The 21,248-nt window shown below is 49.6% G+C and overlaps 1 protein-coding gene across 1 annotated transcript in view; it reads right to left on the bottom strand.

The window, feature by feature from the left end:
• LOC103267973 (forkhead-associated domain-containing protein 1-like) overlaps positions 1 to 21,248 on the bottom strand; it is a gene marked incomplete at its 3' end in the record, with an annotated part of 83,596 nt that overhangs the window by 36,036 nt on the left and 26,312 nt on the right. The window contains exons 4-5 of the mRNA XM_021716262.1: positions 9,268 to 9,535; positions 2,474 to 2,583 (exon numbers count right to left, since the gene is read on the bottom strand). Coding sequence (XP_021571937.1) covers positions 2,474 to 2,583; positions 9,268 to 9,535 — 378 coding nt within the window. The remainder of the gene's footprint in view (positions 1 to 2,473; positions 2,584 to 9,267; positions 9,536 to 21,248) is intronic.

Here is a 21,248-nt window from a genome sequence, read left to right as displayed (position 1 = left end):
CTCTGTGCTGGGCACTGACGTAAAGAGAAGCCGAAAGGTGATGTAAAGAGAAGCTGGGGTTTCCATCCTGCTGGTGGGCACCCCGCGCACCTCCTCGAGGGAGCGCCCCCACCCTTCCATCTGGTCGTGAAGGGAGTGTCAATCTTGTGCCCTGCTCCTTTTTGTCCCCCCTGCCATGTTCAGGTGACCCAGGCTGGTGAAACAATGTGTTCTCAGAGATTTCATTTATCAATCACAAGAAGAGGAGGGTTTTGCTCCCTTTTTGGTCATAAACTTTAAGTTTATAGATTTTTTAAAACAAATTTGTCTTTGCTCATGTTTTCTAACACAAGAAGCAGCTTTCTGGAGAAAGCCAAACTATGAGAGAAACAGTGGAGAAACTGGTAGCAGGGAATATTCTGATGACATCATTTAAGTTCCTGGATCCAGCCATGCCTGAAGTTAGTGGGCCCTTAAATTTTCCAATAAGACAAGTCAATAAATGTTTTTATTTCTTAAACCAATTTGTTTACTGTGACTTGCACTTGAAAAAGTCCTGGAAAGTCAGGGCATAAATAGTTCATAAATAGAAAAAATTAGAAATGTGGCTGCAATGTCTTTCCAGTCTAACAACTGTGGTGGATTAAACAAAAATGGCTACAAATATTTTGCAACTTCTGCTATCAAGCAGCGGAAATATAGGCTGGCCTAAGACTTGCTGTGACTAACAGAAGGTGGTAGGAGAGATGCTGAGTGAGCTCCGGCAAGTTGCAAAGAGGCCATGAGAGATGGCCTGCTAGGGCACGCTAAGGTGGCACCCTGGGATACCAGAGACCACCATGAAGAAGCCCAGGACAAGAAAGCACATGTAGGGAGGGGCTCAGCATTCCAGTTGAGGCCCAGACAGGGGAACAAGGCCTTTTAAGACATTGGCCCCTGTCGAGCCGCTGGCTATCCTCAGCGCACGAGTGAGCCAGAAGACACCAAGTCAACCCAGAGAATCGTGGGAAGTAAATTGCTGTTTTCAGCTGCCAAGTTTTGGGCCAACTTGTTACACAGCAGTGGATGGCAGAGCCCCCAAGCCTGGCTTCTCACCTTGCCGCAGCACTGCTTGGGTCGGATCTCGGGACACCTGCATCGGAACCTCCTTTCACCTGAAGCTGTGGGTCCTGGGTGTGTTACTCTTGTGTGTAACAAGAACCCGGGGCTTCCACACCTCACAGACCCTGGGAATTGTGTGGGCTCAGGTCCTGCTCCGGGAGGGACCAAGACACTGTCGGACGGTTTCTTGGGTATAATTTTCAGGTTGTGGCTGTGTGGGGAGAAATCACCCTGGACCCATCCTTCCCAGCCTCGCCTGAATTCCCCTGCTCTGATCTCTGTTCCCATCTCATTCTCTAGACCTCTGTGGTTCTTTAACAAGTCTCTCCTTTGATCTGTCGTCTGCTCTGTTGTCTGTCGTCTGTTTTCCTCACCACTGTTCTCTCACCAATTTAGAAGTTCACCAGACCTGGGTTTGAATGCCTATTCTACCCTTCACACTGTGTAGCCTTGAACGAGTTACTGAACCTCTCTGAGTTGCATTGTTCTCATCGGCAAAGTGAGGGTGATAAAATCTATTCTGAAGATGATGAGGATATTATTTTTTGAGTCAGGATCTCACTCTGTTGCCCAGACTGAAGTGCAGTGGCACGATCAAGCCTCACCACAGCCTTGATCTCCTGGACTCAAGTGATCCTTCTGCCTCAGCCTCCTGAGTAGCTGAGACTACAGGTGCACATTGCCATGTCTGGCTTATCTATCTATTTATTTATTTATTAGTTGGAGTCTCACTCCGTCACCCAGGCTGGAGTGCAGTGGCACGCTCACGGCCACCCCAGCGTCAACCTGCTGGGCTCCGGTGATCCTTCTGCCTCAGGCTTCCAAGCAGCTGGAACTACAGGCGTGTACTTCCAAATTAGCTACAGGCTAATTTTGTGATTTATTGTAGAGATGAGGTCTTACTGTGTTGCCCAGGCTGGTCTTGAACCCGCAGGCTCAGGCAATCCCCTCATCTCGGCCTCCCAAAGTGCTGGGATCACAGGCTTGAGCTACCTGGCCCGACCTATTTATTTATTTTTTGTAGAGACGAGGAGGTCCCTTTATGTTGTCTCGGCTAGTCTCGAACTCCTGAGCTCAAGCGATCCTCCTGCCTTGGCCTCTCCAAGTTCTGAGCCACCGTGCCTGGCAAGACAGTGAAGACTGAGCTAATGAAGGGCATATGCACAGGACACAGTCTAACACACAGTAGGTGCTCAATAAATGGTCGTTGTAGATGTTGTTGTTTGAGGTAAAACTTTTGGGTGAATGTCCTGGGACTCAGGTGACTTCTTCTTCCTTGGAAGCAAGAAAAAGGGCCCCTCCCAGGCCACAGAGAACAGGAAGCATTGGCACGTCCCTCTGTACCCCCACAGGGTACCTCTGGGGCAGCCCCACCCATCCCCAGGCCCCTCACCTTGTCCTGCTGGGCCAGGTCATGCCCTACATAGATCTCCGTGGGGGGAACTGCCCCAGGAATTCCCTCGGCCACAGATTGTTCCGACAGCTCCATAGCACTGGTCCACACTGAGGCAGAAGATCAACAGAAGACACCGTGAGTGGTCCCAAGGCCTTGAAGAATATTTTCAGATTAGCCACCCTGTTGGTTTCCCCGAGTTTGGCACTTTACATAGTTTTAGAATTAGAGTGAGGCATATGTTCGCTGACAGCAAGGACAGCATCACAGAAGTACTAGAAAGTGAAAGAGCCGCGGTCTTTCTCTCCCCATGCTAACTGTGCTGCTATCCACATTGGCATGTCTCCAGACTTTTATTCCATGTCACAGAATAGCTGGTGACCTTGGGCAGGTCGTTTAACCTCTCACAGGCCTAGTTTCCACATATGTGTCTTAGGGACACTGATGTATCTACTAAAAGGTCTGTTATGAATGAAACAGGAGGTATAGCAGGGGCTGGCACACTAGGGCCCTGGGGCCAAACTCAGTCCTGCCTGTTACTGAAAATAAAGTTTTATTGGAATGCAGCCACAGATATTCAGCTACATGTCATCTGTGGCTGCTTTCGAGCTACAAAGGCACAGTTGAATAGTTGCAACACAGATAGGATGATCCACGAAGCCTAAAATATTTACATCTGGTTCTGTGCTATGGTGATTTATGACAAGAAATATATACAGGCTGGGCTCAGTGGCTTGGCCTGTAATCCCGCGATTTGGGAGGCCGAGGTGAGTGAATTGCCTGAACCCGCAGGTTCGAGACCCACCTGGGCAACTTGGCGAGATCTCATCGCTACAATAAATCAAAAAAAGCGTGCCACTGTCCTCCAGTCTGGGTGACAGAGTGAGACTCCAACTCAAAAAAAAACAAGAAAAAAGAAATATATACAGTCAACCCTCTGAATTGGTGGGCTTCGCATCTGTGGATTCAGCCAACTGTGGATTGAAAACAATTTTTAACATGCATTTAAAAATAACAATACAATAAAAACAACAACAACAACAAAAACACAGCCTGACAACTATTGACACAGCATTCACAGGGTATTTTATAAACAAGAGCTTGGAGGCCCAAAGGTGTCAAGTCCTTGCCCAAGATCCTGCAGTTGCTAAGTGGCAGGGTCAAGATTTGAACCCAAGTTTGCTGGATCCGGAGCCTGTGATCTTAACCATTATGCAGTAAATGTATTGACCTTCATGATATATTGCTGAATTTTCACAAGTAGGTTACCAGTGTTGGGTTCAAATGATCCCATTGTTTACAATATATGTAAATCAGGAGAATCTCTTTTTTTTTTTTTTTTGAATTGGAGTCTCACTCTGTCGCCCAGACTGGAGTGCAGTGGCCGCTCCCGGCCCTGCAGCCTCGACCTGATGGGCTCCGGCGATCCTTCCGCCTCAGCCTTCCGAGTAGCTGAGTAGCTGGAATTACAGGCACGCGCTACCATGCCCGGCTGATTTTTTGATTTTTTATTAGAGGTCTTGCCAAGTTACCCAAGCAGGTCTAGAAGAGTCCAGCTTTGTTAAGAGAGGAAAGGTTTTTCTCAGAACTCTGAAAAATGGGTGTTCAATCAAGAGCCAGCCTGGAGGACTAGGAAAATAGAGTTCACTCTAAAGCGTGGATTAGAGAGGCCTGGATGGGACACAAGGAAACCCCTTACTATGGGAAGGGGAAAGTCTTTCTCTGAATCCTGAATGAGAGTGGAAATATGGGAACAGACATCATGGCATCTTCCCAAGCCAGATGATACCCCAGTGGGAGGCTGTGGTGGTGGCTTTGAGGGCCTCAAAGTCATAGGACTTCTCAACTTCCCAGGGAGAATGGAATTCTTTTAGAGAAGCCTTGAGTTCCACATGGCACCGAGAAACCAGTGGAGAAACCCGAGCAAAGAAAGAAACATCCCCTGTGTCCACCAATAAAAGAATGGACACATATGTTCATGCAATAGAATATTACTTAGGGATTAAAAAAAGCAAACTCGTGATACATACAACAAAATGGATTAATCAAAGAAATAGTATGCTGAGTGAAAAAGCCTTACACAAGGGCATATACTACCTGATTCCATTTATTTCAGATTCTAAATCAGGAATCGCTAATCCATGATGGAAAAGTGATTCAGAAGAGTGTTTGCCTCTCGTGGATGGGACTGTGAATTGACTTGGACCTGAGGAACTTTCTAGGGTCATGGTAATGTTCTAAATCTAGACAGGGGCTTGGGTTACACAGGTGTATATGGCTATCATGACTCAGCGATGCTCATACAAGATCTGTGCATTTCACTGTGTGGTAGCCAGTCTCCAGGATGGCCCCAGTGACTCTTGTCCCTGGTATTCACATCCTTGTACAGTTCTCTTCAACACTGGATGGAGCTTGTATTAATCTGCTCAGGCTGCCATAGCAAAGCATAGACTGGGTTGGCTTAGACAACAGAAATGTATTCTCCACAGTTCTGGAGGCCAGATGTAAGGTCAAGGTATCAGCAGGGTGGTTTCTCCTGAGGCCTCTCTCCTTGGCTTGCATATGGCTGCCTTCTCACTGTCTCCTGATGAGGTCTTTCCTCTGTGCACTCATATCCCTGGTGTCTTATGTCCTAATATCTTCCTCTAATACAGATAACCGTCAGACTGGATTAGGGCTCACCCTAATGACCTTAACTAACTCAGTGACCTCTTTAAAGATGTTATCCCCAGATACAGTTACATTCTGTGGTACTGGGGGTGTGGGCTTCAATACATACATTTTGATCCAGCCATACATATACAACCAAGGGTACTGCTGAAATGACAGAGTTTGCCTCCTGAGGCTGGATCACAAGAGACACTGCAGTCCCTGCTTTGCTCTCTAGGGTCACTCTTTTGGAGAAAGCCGGTGGCCATTTCACGGGGGACTCAGGCAGCCTGGAGAGATCCCTGTGGTGAAGAACTGAGCCATATGAGTGATCCATCTCGGAGACAGGGCCTCCAGCCCCAGGCGGGCCTTCAGATGACTGCAGCCCTGGCTGACAGCTTGACTGCAACCTCATGAGGCTCTAGAATCCCTCAGTTAAGCCACTCCCCAAATACTGACCCAGAGAAACTGTGGGAGATGATCAGTGCTTATTGTTGCTTAAGTCTGGGGGAATTTGTTAGCAGCAATAAATAGCGAAGACACATTTTGATACCAGGACTTTACCAAAACTCTAAAATGAGGAGTGACTTTGGGAAGGGACAGTGGTCAGAAGCCGGAGAACTTTTGCGAAGAGTCTTTTTTTTTTTTTTGAGTTAGAGTCTCACTCTGTCACCCAGACTGGAGTGCAGTGGCCACTCCCAGCCACCACAGCCTTGACCCGCTGGGCTCCGGTGATCCTTCCCCTTCAGCCCTCCAAGTAGCTGGAACTACAGGCGTGCACTACCACGCTCGGCTAATTTTTTAATTTATTGTAGAGATGAGGTCTCGCCAAGTTGCCCGCGGGTCTCGAACCCGCGGGCTCAGGCAATCCACTCACCTCAGCCTCCCAAAGGCATGGGATTACAGGCTGAGCCACCGAGCCTGGCTGCGAAGAGTCTTAATGAGACCCTGAAGGCTTAGTGACAGTCTCGAAGAGTCTGTCAGTAGGAGTCCAAAAGCCTTTGAGGAGGCAAGCAGGGGTTTAAATAAAGTGAGGAAAATGTTACTGGGGCTATGGGTCTCTGTATAGAGCTTCATTACATACTCCCGTGGTAATGTGGAAAGGAGCAAAGGTACCTAACGAATGGGGTGATCAGCTAAAAAGATGTCCAGGTGGAGCACTGGACGGTGCCGCCTGGTTATCTCCTGCTCCCTGTGGTAAGACGACAAGGTAGAGATCAGCTACAGGAAGGACTTGCCAACAAAGAGGAGCCAGACCTGCTCCCACGGGTTTGGAAACTCCCTGTCTCCCCAGGTGGCAAGTAAAATTTAAGAAGTGGGTTTGGGGCAAGAATCACATCCAGACTGTCAGGAAGACTCAGTCTAAGGAAGAAGCCCAGGTGCAACTGAAATCCTTTGCTGGGAACACGTCGAGACCTCAGGCAGCGCCCCAAGGAAGACTGGGAGTCAAGGCACGAGGGCTTCCATGCAGCGTCTGGGTGCTGAACCCAGTAGCCTCAGTGGAAGGCCAGGCAGAGAAGGCTGTGTCAGAGGAACCTGTGGGCATGGCTTTTGCCTAATAGGATGAACCCCAATAAGGAGCACTGCCAACTGGGACCGAGGAACAGAGATACCACAAAAGTCTTTGGCCTCCCATGCTCCTACAAGTAGGAAGCAAACTGGTAAAACTAGGCAGCCACAAAAAGGCAGAATGATTCAGAGGGCAGAACCCAGAGCCCACAGGGCACAGCAAAGAGCCATAGGAAGGTCACTTCTGGACAAGAGTAGGACGGAATCCCAGTGAAGGAAAGTCTAGCATTTTTCTAGGAGGGATTTTGTCACTGCTGTGGACCACTGGCTCTCATGTGTTTTATCATCTGAGCAGGATGAGTGTCTGCAGCAGTCTTCCTGTGCCTACCGGGTGTGTGAGGGACAGACAACTTGTCCGTTTAGTTCACAGGTCTCCACAATGATAGCAACTGTACTTGAGGAGCTGAAATTAAGGAATGACAGCTGGTGGGTCTGATCCGTACCAGGGCCTGACTTAGATGATGAGATTCTGGACCTTAAGCTAATAATGCCAAAGTGAGGTAAGACTTTGGGGACCTCGGAGTCAGAGAGGTGAGGGTTTTTACATGTGGGGGTGAATCATTGAGGACCGGGGGCAGACTGTGGTAGGCTGCCTCCAAGATGACTGCCACTAATTCCTGCCTCCCGGTGTCAGTCCCCTTCCATACTGGGCAGAGCTGATCTGTGGTGCCCACAGGGCACTGCTGAAAAGACTGAGGCTTGGTCATCAGAGGCACTGCAGTTTCCACATTGTTCCCTTGGATCACCTGCCCTGGAGGGGCCAGCTGCCAGTCCGTGAGGACACCCAGCAGCTCTATGGAAAGTCCACGAGGTGAAGAACTGAGGTCTCCAACCCACAGCCATGGGAGTGCACCATCTTGGAAGATCTCCCAGCCCCAGTCAAGCTTACAGGTGACTGCAGCCTGAGCCAACATCTTGACTGCAACCTCAGGAGGGACCCTGGGCCAGAACCACCCTGCTAAGTTACTCCCGAGTTCCTGACCCACAGAAGCCAAAGATGAGGACACACAGTGTTTTTGTTTGTTTTAGGCTGCTAAGTTTTAGGGTAATTGGTTATGCAACTGATAATGAATACATATTGAATGTTAATTTTACATCAAAAGACTAACTTAGGGAAGACTACAGAAGTCTGCAATCTACTTTGCAATGCATTGACAATAAGGGGATTAATGAATAAATGAAAGGATAAATACATAGATAACAAGAGTATAGCAACCTGTAGATGTAGGTGGGGGGTCATGGTAAAATTCATTTTATTTTGCTGTGCTTTTGAAATTTTTCACATTATATGTTGGGGGATACAGTGAGGTCATTTCTTTTTTTTTGGAGTCAGAGTCTCACTCTGTTGCCCAGGCTGGAGTGCAGTGGCATGCTCACAGCCACTGCAGCCTCGACTGCTGGGCTCAGGCAATCCTTCCACTTAAGCGTCCCAAGTAGCTGGAACCACAGGTGCATGCCACTACACCGAGCTAAATTTTTAAAAAATTTATTATAGTGGTAAGGTCTCACCAAGTTGCCCAGGCTGGTCTTGAACCCATGAGCTCAGACAATCCTCTTACCTCCACATCCTCAACTGCTGGGATTACAGGCATGAGCTACTGCTCCCGGCAACAAGGTAATTTCTTAATGTGGGTAGCAGGACATGAGAATTCATTTGATGGCAATGATGACGATAATGATGATGGAGACAATGTTTCATTTACTCTTTAGTTTGTATATTTCACAATAATCATAATTATTGTTATTACTCTTTTAGTGACTTGGGTGACTAAGTGAATGGTCTTGAGCAAGACCTGGGGAGGATGTGGAGGCGCTGAAAGACTGGGGGAACCTGGAGGCTCTGGGGTTGCCATGGAGAGGACAGAGATTGACCTGGATGCCAGAGGCCCTGGAGGAGCCCTGGGAATCAAGTCCAGGGACTAAGCTGACTGGCTACCCTGCCAGTGAGGCTGGCGAGGCCAGAGGATGGTGACAGATGGGAGGTTTCCTCCCCAAATGCCATGAGGTTTTTGGGGAGGGCGGGGGAGGGAGGAAGGAAACTCCAGTGACTGTGTGCCCCAAAGTGACAGGCAGTGGTGGGCAGTCTCTGGGCTCCCCAACCCTAACGGTGACTGCAAGACATAAGGTTAAATTAGACTGGATATGCCTCCTCTGGGGAGGTGTAGTCTCCTCAGTAAGCCTCAATCTCCCCTCACACGTAAACTGGTCGCAGGCTACTTAAACCCCTTCGAGGGCTGTTGTGGGCAAAGGGGGCTTCAGTCACTAACACTTCTGCACATCCGAGTCCAAGCATCAGTTTAGATACTGCTACACACTCACACGTGTGTACACACTCACATGTGCACAGACACTGCAGGGCACTGCTGTGTGTGTACCAGCACAACACAGCCTCAAGGAAACACCAGAAGTCAATGGGGGAGACCCAGGGGCTAGGATTACAGCTGATTTCTTAACTGTTCTCTCACCTTCTGTTTATCTTGAATTTCCTTTACAATCATCAGAAAATAAGCGGAACCCAAACCCCAGCCACATGGTTGTGACCTGCCCTGTGAGCCGCCGATGAAGCCCCCACCTACCCTGCCTGATGACGGGGAACTTGCACGCGCCGTCCACCATGAATGGGAACATGTGCCCGCTGGCGCTCAGGGGCCGACCGTCGGCGGTGGGAGGGACCACGGTGGGCCTGGGGAAGGCCTGGGACCAGCTTCTTTGCACAGGCGCTGGCCGGGCGCCCTGGTGGAAGGGGATTCGCGGTGGTGAGGGGGCCTGGTTCAGCAGCTGTGTGGCCTGAGGAGGTTGTGGTCTTGGCCACAGTGCTGGGCCCTTTGTCCATGGGTGGGAGACCTGTAGGGGCAGACCAGAGGGTCAGTGGGGGTGGTCTCCACTCCTTGGTCCCAGCGTCAGAGTCACTTCCCACAAGAAGTCTTTCTGGACTCTCCTTAAGTTTGGGATGGTGGTCCCTGCCAGGGGCAACCTGCCACACGAACACAACGTCATCTAGTGGGGGTGTCCTTTCCGTGGGCTCCCTGCCATGATATTCACTCATTGAATGCACTTGACACTCTAAAGTCCACACTGTGGGATGATGACACAGGCTGGGCAAGACCAAGCGACTTTCCCAAGACCCTGGCTGTGGTATTGAGCTGCTGAGCTGGGAGAACGTCCCTTGCAAGGTTTGCTCACTACTGCATCCTCAGGACGCAGGGCGAACACCCAATGCATGCAAGGTCAGTCCCCAAGTACTGGCTGGAAGAAAGAATGAGTGAATTGCTGAGATTCAAGCCCAGCTTTCGGTGGCATCACAGACTGTTCTCTTTCCATGCACACTGTATGTCTCTCCGCTTGACTCCTGAAGCTCAGAGCCCTGGGTGGCAGAGCCCTGGGTGTCTTATTAGCCTTTGAAGTTTGACATCAGCACACCTGATTCTGGCAGAAATTCCAGAAATATCCATCAGGGGAGCATTTAATTAACTGACCCTGGGGAAGCTGCTGAAGCTACTTCCAGCGGAGAGCACATCAAAATCCATCTCACCATGGGGAGCAAAGTTGATGGGTTGACATCTGGCTCCTGCCTGCACCTACGCTTTGGTGGTGGTTCTCCCAGGTGCCTGGTGGTTCAGTGTCCTCCATGAGTGTTATCACCTGTTGCACTGAGCTGGCTGGCTCCTCATCATAGCCCTTCAGGGCAGGAGCTCTTTATTCTGATGTTATAAGTGAGGCTTGGAGAGGTTAGGGAATTTACCCAAGCAGAGGTAGCAGAGGAGAGGGAATTGGGATCAAGATCTGATGGCCTCTCCCTCTTCCCTCTGTCTCTTTCCTTTGCCTCTCTCTCCCTCTCTGTCTCTGTGTACCGCCCCCCCGCCCCGCTTTCCTTCCTGATTCTCTTGGCAGAAATAACACCTTCCAAGTGTGAGCTAAGCACAAGGTTTGCTGTCTCTGCAGGACCCCGCATCTGTGTTCCTAGGGTTCATGGTTCTCCTATGACTGGAGAGAATATGAGCCCTTTCACACATGACGAGGGACAGGACCGATATGTCCAGATTCAGAGCACTGGCAAACAGAACTTCCCAGGACTTCAGTTGGGTTTTATTCAAGAAGTTTCTCTACTCACGTGGATTTCTGAGCCAACCTCAAAGCTACAGTCTTTCTACAAGTCAAGGATGCTGTACATCCCCCCGTCCCCACACTTGACTCTTTCCTGGAGTCAGTGAGGTCAACAGTGGTCAGGGAAATCAAAGCCCCAAACTCCAACCACCTGGGGACCCGTGGCCCAGCAGTCATAAGGACTGGCCCACTTGAAATCGGTTTCCAGGAACAGGACTGGGTAGGAACTCAGCTACCTTGGTAGTTCTGAACTTCTCTCTACTGCTAACATCTCAGCCCTCACGGTCCCCTCTTCCTCTCCAGTTTCAGAAGCTGAGGGGCGGCGCCCTGCCCTGCACCCACTTCTCCATCCATCCCAGCCCTCCTCACCCTCTGGGCTGCCCTGTCGCCATCACCCACACGAGCTTTTCCATTGCTTTAGTGACCTTTTTTTTTTTTGAGTTGGAGTCTCACTCCGTCGCCCAGACTGGAGTGCAGTGGTCGCTCCCGGCCACCGCAGCCTCGACCTGCTGGGCTCTGGCGATCCTTCCGCCTCAGCCTTCCAAGTAGCTGGAACTACAGGCACACACTACCATGTCCGGCTAATTTTTTTGATTTACTGTAGAGATGAGGTCTCGCCTGCCCAGGCGGGTCTTGAACTCGCGGGCTCAGGCAATCCACTCACTTCAGCCTCCCAAAGGCACGGGATTACAGGCTGAGAATGAGTGGGCTGAAGGTGAGAGGGACAAATTTCAACGCATCTTACCCTGGCCTTCCAGGACACAAATCTAGAGATGACTGGTTACGGTGGAGGAACCCGCTTTCGTGCTGTGTCATTGGGGGCCTCTTAGGTAAAGGGGACTCACTGCCAGCTAAGTGCAAGGTGCTGGAGGGGGCAGTCGTGTCTCCCGCCTCAGGGGCTCCACTTTCGTAGTGGCCAAGCCAGAACTCGCTCAGCATCTCTTAGACATTCTGGGTCATCTCCCTCCCTCTCTGGGCTCATTGTTGTGGGTGGGGCTAAGCACTCAATCAATCACACTCACTGGCTATAGTGATTGGCCAGAGGTGGGGCATACAATCCAATCAGAACCCAGGAGGTTAAGCTGGACCCCCCCCCCCCCAGGAACCCTAGCTACGGAGGAGCTGGGACTTGAGGGTGCAGCCAGGCCCACGGCAGTGGTGCCCAGGCATGCATATGGGGACTCTGGGTTTTACTTTTTCTTTTTTAATTGCAAAAATCACATAACATCAAATTTACCATCTTAACCATTTTTAAGTGTACAGCGCAGTGGTGTCCAGCATATTCAAAATGCTGTGAATCAGATCTCCAGAACGTTTTCCTCTTGCAAAAGTTAAGCCCTATTCCCATGAAATAGCTCCCCCTTCCTCTCCCCTGAGCCCCTGCTAACCACCATGCCCCTTCTCATGAATTTGACTGCTCTTGGTACCTCATATAAGTGGGATCACACAACATGTGCCTTTTTGTGACTGCCTGATTTCACTTAGCAGAATGTCCTCAAGGTTTATTCGTATTGTTGCATGTGTTGAAGTTCCCTCCTTTTTTTTTTTTTTTTTGAGTTGGGGTCTCACTCTGTCACCCAGACTGGAGTGCAATGGCCGCTCCCGATCACTACAGCCTCAACCTGCTGGGCTCCGGCGATCCTTCTGCCTCAGCCTTCCAAGTAGCTGGAACTACAGGTGCGCGCTACCATGCCCGGCTAATTTTTTTGATTTATTGTAGAGATGAGGTCTCACCAAGTTGCCCATGAGGGTCTCGAACCTGCGGGCTCAGGCAAACCACTCACCTCGGCCTCCCAAAGTGCCGGGATTACAGGCTGAGCCACCGAGCCCGGCTCCCTCCTTTTAAAGGTTGAACAATAGGCCATTGTATCCCACGTTCTGTGTACCCACCCGTTCACCTGTCCCTGGATACATGGGCTGCTTCTGCCTCTTGGCTATTGTGGAGAACATGCAGCTAGAGCCGCTGGTCATGGGCTCTAGCTCAGGCTGTGCGCTGAACTGCTCAGTTCTGGGGGGCCGGTTGGGGCTGACTTCTGTCACTTGTAGCCCCACAGCCCTAATGACAAGGTCTCGAAAGGGGACCGTGTTCAATGTGTAAATGCAGCAAAGACTGCAGTCAGTTCTTTGGGTTCAAAAATGAAAAAAAAGTTTTTTTTTAAGCTTGTTGACTTAGGGTGGCTTTAGTTGGAAGGTCAGGATTGGTCCTCTCCACTTAGCAGGCCTGCTCTATCTTAAGCAAGGTCAAGGTTTTCTCAGGAGTTGCTGCTGGTAACTACAAGGAAACAGGTAAAGGAAAAACAAACAGAGAAGGCTCATAGGAAAAGCGGACTCTCAGCTGTGCTCACGCTAGAACATGCATGGAGCTTGGGTCAGTTACCAACAAGTGTGGCTTTAGAAACTTTAGTTTAAAAATTCTTGCGAATGCCTCTTTTCTTCTCCTTCTTCCCTGGTCTCTGCCCATATGGTGTGTTGTGTGGTGGGGGTTTATTGTTTTTATTTTTTTAATTAAATTTTAACTTTAAATATGTGGGGTACAATTCAGGGCTAGGTATACAAATGTTCATTATGCAGGTTCCCTCGTTGATGAGGTGTGACCCCCTTCTCCTGGCAGTTTCCCACTACTGCCAATCCCTTTCTTATAGTACTACCATACTTGCTTAAGGTCCGCTTATGAGTGAGAAGATGTGATACTCGGTTCTTTGTTTCTGTGATAGATCACTCAGTATTATAGCCTCTAAGTCTGTCCAAGTTGCTGTGAAGTTCATGATTTTGTCCTTTATGGTTGCGTAATATTCCATCGTGTATATGTACATTTTAAAAATCCAGTCCTCTTTTGAAGGGTGTTGTTTTGTTTTTGAGGCAGCATATGGCATTCCTGGTTTCTTCTATATAATTTAAAATAGCAGGTTGTCAATTCCCCAGACCACCTCCACTGCTCAATTTCCATGCACTTGAACAAGCACCAGTCAATGATTTACTCCAGAACTCACAACCCACCTTCTCCAGATGAACTCCTAGTTTTTTGTGCTATCACATCAACACCTGCTTTTGTCAAGGCTGCAGGGTGAGAGGGACCCTTCACATCAAGGCCATCTGCACAGAGTCCCCCAGCACCCAGGCATCCTGCCAGGAAGCCCTGCAGGTTATGTCCAAGGCAGGGAGTGACCTTGCCTTTGGACAGCCTGTCATGTTCTCTGCTGTAGCTCTGGAGCAAAGGCTCATGGGTGCCAGACGGTGCTGTGCCCCAGCATGGGTGGTCTCCTCTGATGATCAGAACAGCTCTGGCCTGGGGGATACATCTTACCCGTTTTGTGGATTAAGAAACAGAAGTTCAGCGAGGTTGAGTGATTTGCCCAAGGCCCTACAGCCAGGAGGCAGTGATGCTGTATGACTCTGAAACCTGTGCTCTCAGGGTTTCCAGGTTTTTTGAAGTCAGGATTTACACTTGTTTTCCCGAAGTGTCTTAAATGACTGGTTGAGGAAGGATGGATTTTCTGAGTTAAAAAATAAAAATAAGAACGAGGGGGTGTGAAAAACCAGAGGTGTTGCACGGACTGCTTGTGAACAGGGTTTCTAGGAATGCTGTCGGTTCCTCATGGAGTGTGATTCACGGCTACGTGCAGCCACCTGGAAGCTGCTCGAAGAACCACAACCTCTATCCAGCAGGACCTGGGCCTGGTTCTCTGCTGTGCCAGGGAGAGCTGGACCTGTCTCTGCCGCTCACAAGAGCCGATTAGTAAATGTTCTGGATGTTGTGAGCTGGTTGCTAAACACAGCCATCAATAAAAATAAAATTAGACACACTTACAATGAAATTATACCAGAAACAATGGTGATAAATACTTAACACTCACCCTCTTCTCAATTATTTTACTGTATTTTAGGATGATCTGTGCACTTGAGATCATTCTCCGCTCTCTGGCTCTGCTTAGTGACATGACACCACAGCTTGACATTGGCCACGGTGGGGGAATATGCACCTTGGAACTCAGGAAGCCCTACAGATCAGGCTTGAGGTTTTGTTGATTGTTTACACTTTTTATTTTGTTGATTGTTTACACTTAAGAAGATGATGGTGAAAATATTTATAATAATAGTGAAAATAATAAGAAATTTATTGTAAATAAATTAAAAAGTAGCCGGGCTCGGTGGCTCATCCTGTAATCCGCGCCTTGGGAGGCTGAGGTGAGTGGATTGCCTGAGCCCACGGGTTCGAGACCCACCTGGGCAGGTGAGACCTCATCTCTACAATAAATCCAAAAAATTAGCCGGGCATGGTAGCGCACACCTGTAGTTCCAGCTACTTGGAAGGCTGAGGCGGAAGGATCACTGGAGCCCAGCAGGTTGAGGCCGTGGTGGCCGGGAGCGGGCCACTGCACTCCAGTCTGGGCGACAGGGTGAGACTCCAACTCAAAAAAATAAAAATAAATAAATAAATAAAAACGTGTATTGTGTCTGTAGCCATTACATTATGAACAGCACAAAAAGTGGAGGAAATATTATTCCAGTATTCAGAAACTATTATCTGATACAGCAAAGACGTCCCTTGTGTCACTGAAGAACGCATGAGGCTCCAACGCACACCTTTCTTATTTCACTTTTGTCTTACTCAAAATATCCACGGACATTCATCGTGGAAACTCACCCACTTGTCAATTGCCAGGGTGAGTCGGCTTGGGGTACACAAGTCCAGCTAAGCTGCTTGGTGACCTTTGAGGGTGGGCTATACTTAGTGACTTGCTTCCAAAGAACTGAGTGTGGAAAGGGAGATGGCAGCTTCACAGTGGAGACACCTAGCAGACACCCCCTCAACCATGTGTGAAGTGAACATCACCAGGGACGCCATGGGGTATGGGTACCCCAATATGACGAGGTGATGAGGATGCTTTACCTTTGTGGCCTACTTTCTGAAAGCCAAGACTGCTCTCTAATCAAAGAAAAATATCAAAAAAATCCAGACTGCGGGGACATTCTCCGGGATACCCAACTGGGACTTCTCAGGACTCTCAATGTCATGAAAATCGAGGAAAGACAGAGACTGTCACAGACCGGGGACACTAAGGAGACACGATGACTAAATGTGATGTGGTGCCCTAGATTGGGTCATGGATCCTCAAGTTTAGTTGGTAATAATGTATTAATGTTGATTTTTTTTTTTTTTTGAGTTGGAGTTTCACTCTGTAGCCCAGAGTGGAGTGCAGTGGCTGCTCCCGGCCACCGCAGCCTCGACCTGCTGGGCTCCGGCGATCCTTCCGCCTCAGCCTTCCAAGTAGCCGGAATTACAGGCATGCGCTACCACGCCCGGTTGATTTTTTGATTTATTGTAGAGATGAGGTCTCGCTGCCCAGGCGGGTCTCGAACCCGTGGGCTCAGGCAATCCACTCACCTCAGCCTCCTAAAGGCGCGGGATTACGGGCTGAGCCACCGAACCCAGCTTTGATTTTTTTTTAAACAATGCTGTGGTCATGTCAGATGTTAAAAGTGGGGGAAACTGGGAGGCATAGACAGGAAGTGTCTGTGCTATCATTACGGTTTCCCTGTAAACCTAAAATGATTCCAAAATAAAAAGATTATTCAATAATTTTTTCTTTTTTAGTTTTTTAAAAAGGGGCCTTTGAGTTACTAGAAAAAATAGTATGAAATCCACATGCAACTCTGAACGTAACTTACTCATTCAAGTGGTCCTCTGGGCCCTCTTCCAGCCCTGCTTTCTTCTGATCTTACTCAGTTTTACTCTAACACAGCTGCAGAGATGGGAAGGGACATGGAAGGGCTGGGGGCGGGGGCAGCGGGAGGAGGCAGGGTGACCCCGCAGAGAGGAGCCCACAACAGGCAGGATACAGAACGCTAAATGTGGACAGCAGAGCCCAGAGCCAGCAGAGGGCGTTGTGTGGGCCGGGGGACACCTTCACCCCAGCAGTCCCAGGCGGGGAGGGGCTGGACTTGGAGCGGGAAGCCAGGATGATGCAGTTTAGAACCCAGAACCTCCACGTCAGGTATCAATCCACGTCAGGTTTTAATTTTGGAGCTTGAGGAAGTAAGTCCTTTACAGCAAAAGAAAAGTCATTCATCTAGTTCCCAGCCAGGCGGGTTGACGGGCGTCTGTGACCCCAGGTCACCTTCCGTCTTGGCAAATCTTCCAGCTCAAGGCTCTCCCTTTCCTTTCAAGTTCTGGTTCGTTTCCTGGTCAGTCCATAAAAGGAGAGAGAGAATCCAGTAAGAAAACCCCTAGATCTTGGCAAATAGTCTATGCCTAGAGGTGGCCTACTTTGGTTCAGTCTTGCCAGACCGAATGAATGAATGAACGGATGAACGAATGAGCATCAGCTAAGTGAGGAAAAGGCGTGATATGGCTGCAGTTCTGGAAGAGCGTGAGCTGCCAGGAGACAGGAAGCAGCCACGTGTGGGTCCCAGGGATTCTTGGCCAGGTCTGTCATGCCTCACCAGGGCACTGAGGCTCCCGCCTGCGTCTCTCTCTCTCTGGCTCCCCAAGGCCATCTGTGTGGTCTGCAGCCGTTTGATGAGTCTGTGGGTTTCTGCAGGGGCATCGTGCCTGAGGCCATCTGCTGCCCTAGGGCCCATCATCCCACTGGCCTGGGAAAAATCTCCTTTGATAGAAAACACCTGGTTTCGGGATCCTTGTCTCAGCAGCAGGTGTCCTGGGAGCTGAAGAGCAGAGTGTGGAGGAAAACCCTACCAGATCAAGCTGGAGACAGCTTGGGAGCCAGAGGTCCATTCAGAAGCCGCCAAACCCGCACGACTTGACCTGGTTATAGGCAAAGCCACATCCTTCTCAAGAGCTACCCCCCAGCCTTGAATCCTGCAGAGAGGTGCAGCTCAGGAGGTGGGAGCACTTCCTCGTGCCACAGATATTTGGTTGTCTCCTGGGTTTTTTCCCCCATGTTGCATTCATTTTTCCATCTTCTGGATGAGCAGAGGGGAGACGCCTTTCCCTCCCATGATGCTGAGTCCAGGTAATTCTGAGGGGGCCGATCCCCTCCACTTCAGGGAAGGGAGCAGGACTCGGGCCTGGTCAGTCAAAGCATTTTAAATCTCTGGCCCCAGTGATTGGTTTGGGGACAGCCAGGTGATCCAAGCGAAGCCAATGACGAAGCTTGCTCTTTTACCGGAGCTGCTATGTTGGGAGGGTGCTGGGGCTGCTGGAGGCCCCTTCGCTACAAGTAAGGCAAGAATCTGCCTGAGATCATGAAGCCACCACAGACGAAAGAGACAGATTCTTGACCATCACTTGAGCACCTGGATCCAATCACACCTGAAGCTGGTACTTTTGGCCTTTTCAGTTTCATGAACCCTCTCCTCCTCTTTTTTCTCCTCCTCCTCTTCTTCTTCCTCCTTTTCCTCCTCTTCTTCCTCTTCCTTCTTTGCTTAGGCTAGCTTGAGTTGGGTTCCTGATACTCTAGAAAGCAATAAGGCTCACCAAGGAGTCAGAGGTTCTGGTTTGGTCCTCTGCTTGATTCAGGAACTGGGTTATCAGCACCCGTCACAGGTGCCTGGTGCTGGGCAAAGACATTTACATACTTACCGTGTAACACGATAGTAAGCCCACGTGGTAGGAACTATCGTGATTCCCAAAATCTTACAGAAACGGAACCAAGACTATGAGAGGACAGCCATGTGTACTCGATCCCATGGCTGGTTAAGGGCAGGGCTGGCACTGTGCTGGGCGGCCTGACTGGAACATGAGGATGCCTGTGCCAACCACGGTGACGTCTGTGACACATCTGGGTCCTTAACATCTGCCTCCACCCCCACTCCCTAATACGTCCCTCTCTATTGGCTGTGGCTACCACAAAACCCGAAAGAAACCTTTCCACGTGGGAACTCTTGGTTGGGAAGAGAACAGTTAACCCATATGAAGTGAGGACGATCTTCCCCCAGGGAAAACATAGGGCCCCCCTCAGGGACCCAAACATCAGAAATAAGAGCATGCAGGAATCCAGAAAGTCACACAATTTGTAGAAAAACTGGGCTCCCAAATGAGATGAGATGTGATGAGAGACGCTCTTCCATGCCTCCCCTCTTCTTAAAAAATAGCCCAAGGTCATCAGGCAAATGGAGAGTGAATTCATAGGAGCGTGTGACTCAGTCCACGTGGCTGCCCTCAGGCCTGCAAGGATCCTTGTCAGTAAGAGCTTGGGGACCTGCAGGAATGTCCCTTGGCCTAGGAAGGCTCTGGGAGGGGGCGGGAGCACTTCTGTAGGATGGAGCAGGGCTGGGGTCTCCTGAGGAAAGGCTGGCAGGGACAAGACTCGGCCACTCCCGGGACAGGCTCAGGCTGCTGTGAAGAACCCTGGGCCCAGACCAGGGAGCACCCGCCCAGTTGCCAACGGTCCCTTGGCCAATGCCACAGGAAGCAACTGTATATAGAAATACAAATTTTAACAATTCATGTACTATCAAATGGCTGTAAAGCATACTCTGTCGTGTTTGAAAGTCCGTTGCTGCTGCTGCTCTTAGCGTCGGCTTAAATGGTTTCCTCCCTGTTGTTATCTTTAAGTGGAGACAGTTTAATTCCTACCAACTAGCTGTGTGACACTGGGCAAATGGCTTCACCTCTCTGAGTTTCAGCTTCCTTGTCTGCAACATGGCAATGACTTGAGAACCTCGCGGGTTCTCATAGGTTGTTGCAAGCATTAAATAAGAGAAAACAGGTAAACTGCCAAGCACAGCGTCCCCACCACTCACCACAACCCCATTATAACTCCGCTGCTGATTTCACTGTGTTACAACGTGTCCTCTTGCTCCTTGAGAGTCAAGGTTAGTCTTTACCGTGGCTGATCCGTTGTGTAATTAAAACAAAGTACCCCCCCCACCCACCTTTATAAGCTGATGATCACGGCTGCATTATCCACAATAGCCAAGAGGCAGAAGCAACCCAAGCATCCATGGACAGGTGGACGGGCAAACAAGACACGGTCCAACCACACAATAGGATCTTATTCAGCCTTAAACAGGGAGGACACTCTGAGATGAGCCTTGGGGACATGACGTGAAGTGAAATAAGCAGACACAAAAGAACAAGTTGTGGACAATTTCACCCATGCATGGTCCCTAGAATAGTCAAAGCCGTAGACAGAAGGTGGAACCGTGGCTGCCAGGGGCTGGGGAGGGGAACGAGGAGTGTGTGTCTAGCGGGGACAGTTTCGATTGTGCGAAGTGAAGAGTTCTGTGTGTGGACCGTGCGATGGTCACATGACGCAAATACACTGAAGGCTGCCAGACTGTACACTTAAACATGGTGAAGATGGTAAATTTTAGGTTATATGTATTTTATTTTATTACAACCTTAAAAATAGAAAATTTAAAGAACAAAAAAGAATCACCTCAGAGGTTTTTTTTTTGGTGGGGGTAGGGTGACAAAACACTCTGAGAGTGGATTGGGGTGATGGCTGCACAGCTCTGGAAATAAGCTGAAATGTATTACATGAAACAGTTGAAATGGGGGAAGTTCATGGTGTATGAATTATACTTCAATAAAGCTGTTACAAGCAGGCAGGCCAACATGCTGGGTTTGTGAGAGGACTATAGGGTGATGGGATGCTCACTACCTTGGCTGTGGTGAGAACTCCAGGGTGTAATCACATGCCAAAGCCTGTCAAAGTACATATGGTAAACATGTGTGGTTTACTGTAAGTCAAGTATGCTCCAATCAGCCAGGCATGGTGGCTCAAGCTGAGGTGGGTTGGGAGGCCGAGGTGGGAGGATTGCATGAACCCAGGAGTTCGGGACCAGTGGGGCAACAAAGCGAGACCTCGTCTCTACAAAAAATGCAAAAATTAGTCAGGTGTGGTGGTACGCTTGTAGTCCTTGCTACTTGGGAGGCTAACTTGAGAGGATCTCCTGAGCCCAGGAAGTCGAGGCTGTGGTGAGCCGTGATCGTGCCACTGCACTCCAGCCTGGGTGACAGAGTGAGACCCTGACTCAAAAAAAAATATACCCCAAGAAAGCTGCATTTTTAAAAAGCAGCACAGTGGTCCAAATGAGAATGAACCCCTTATATCTTATTAAATATGCCCCTTTTGATGGGCATTTAGGTCTCAAATTTTATGCCACTATGAATAAGACTTCAATAAACATCTCCGTATGAATAAAATGCAAATACAGATATTGCATGTCCCCCTTCAATCCCAGACACGTCACCAAAATCAGGATTTCCGGGGGGGGCGGTGCTGGGAACCTGTGATTGCACTAACACGCCCCCAGATTCTTGTCATCAGACACATTAAGGAAACCCGGGCTCCAACGTCACACCCCTGGGATTCCGGGCTACTGTGTGTGGAGCGTCTCCTCGGACTCGAGGGTCAGGCTTCACAGACATCCTCCCAAAGCCACTGCGTCGCCGAGAGGGCGCGGGCGCAGGAGCCCCGGTCCAGGCCGCCGAGCCGGGACGCTCAGACCCGCCCACAGGGCAGCGGCCACGCCCGTCTCCAAG

This window comes from Carlito syrichta, unplaced genomic scaffold, assembly GCF_000164805.1.
Source record: "Carlito syrichta isolate Samal-C Ts95f unplaced genomic scaffold, Tarsius_syrichta-2.0.1 Scaffold308650, whole genome shotgun sequence".
NCBI lineage: Eukaryota > Metazoa > Chordata > Mammalia > Primates > Tarsiidae > Carlito > Carlito syrichta.
This window is presented reverse-complemented; position numbering and strand designations above follow the sequence as displayed.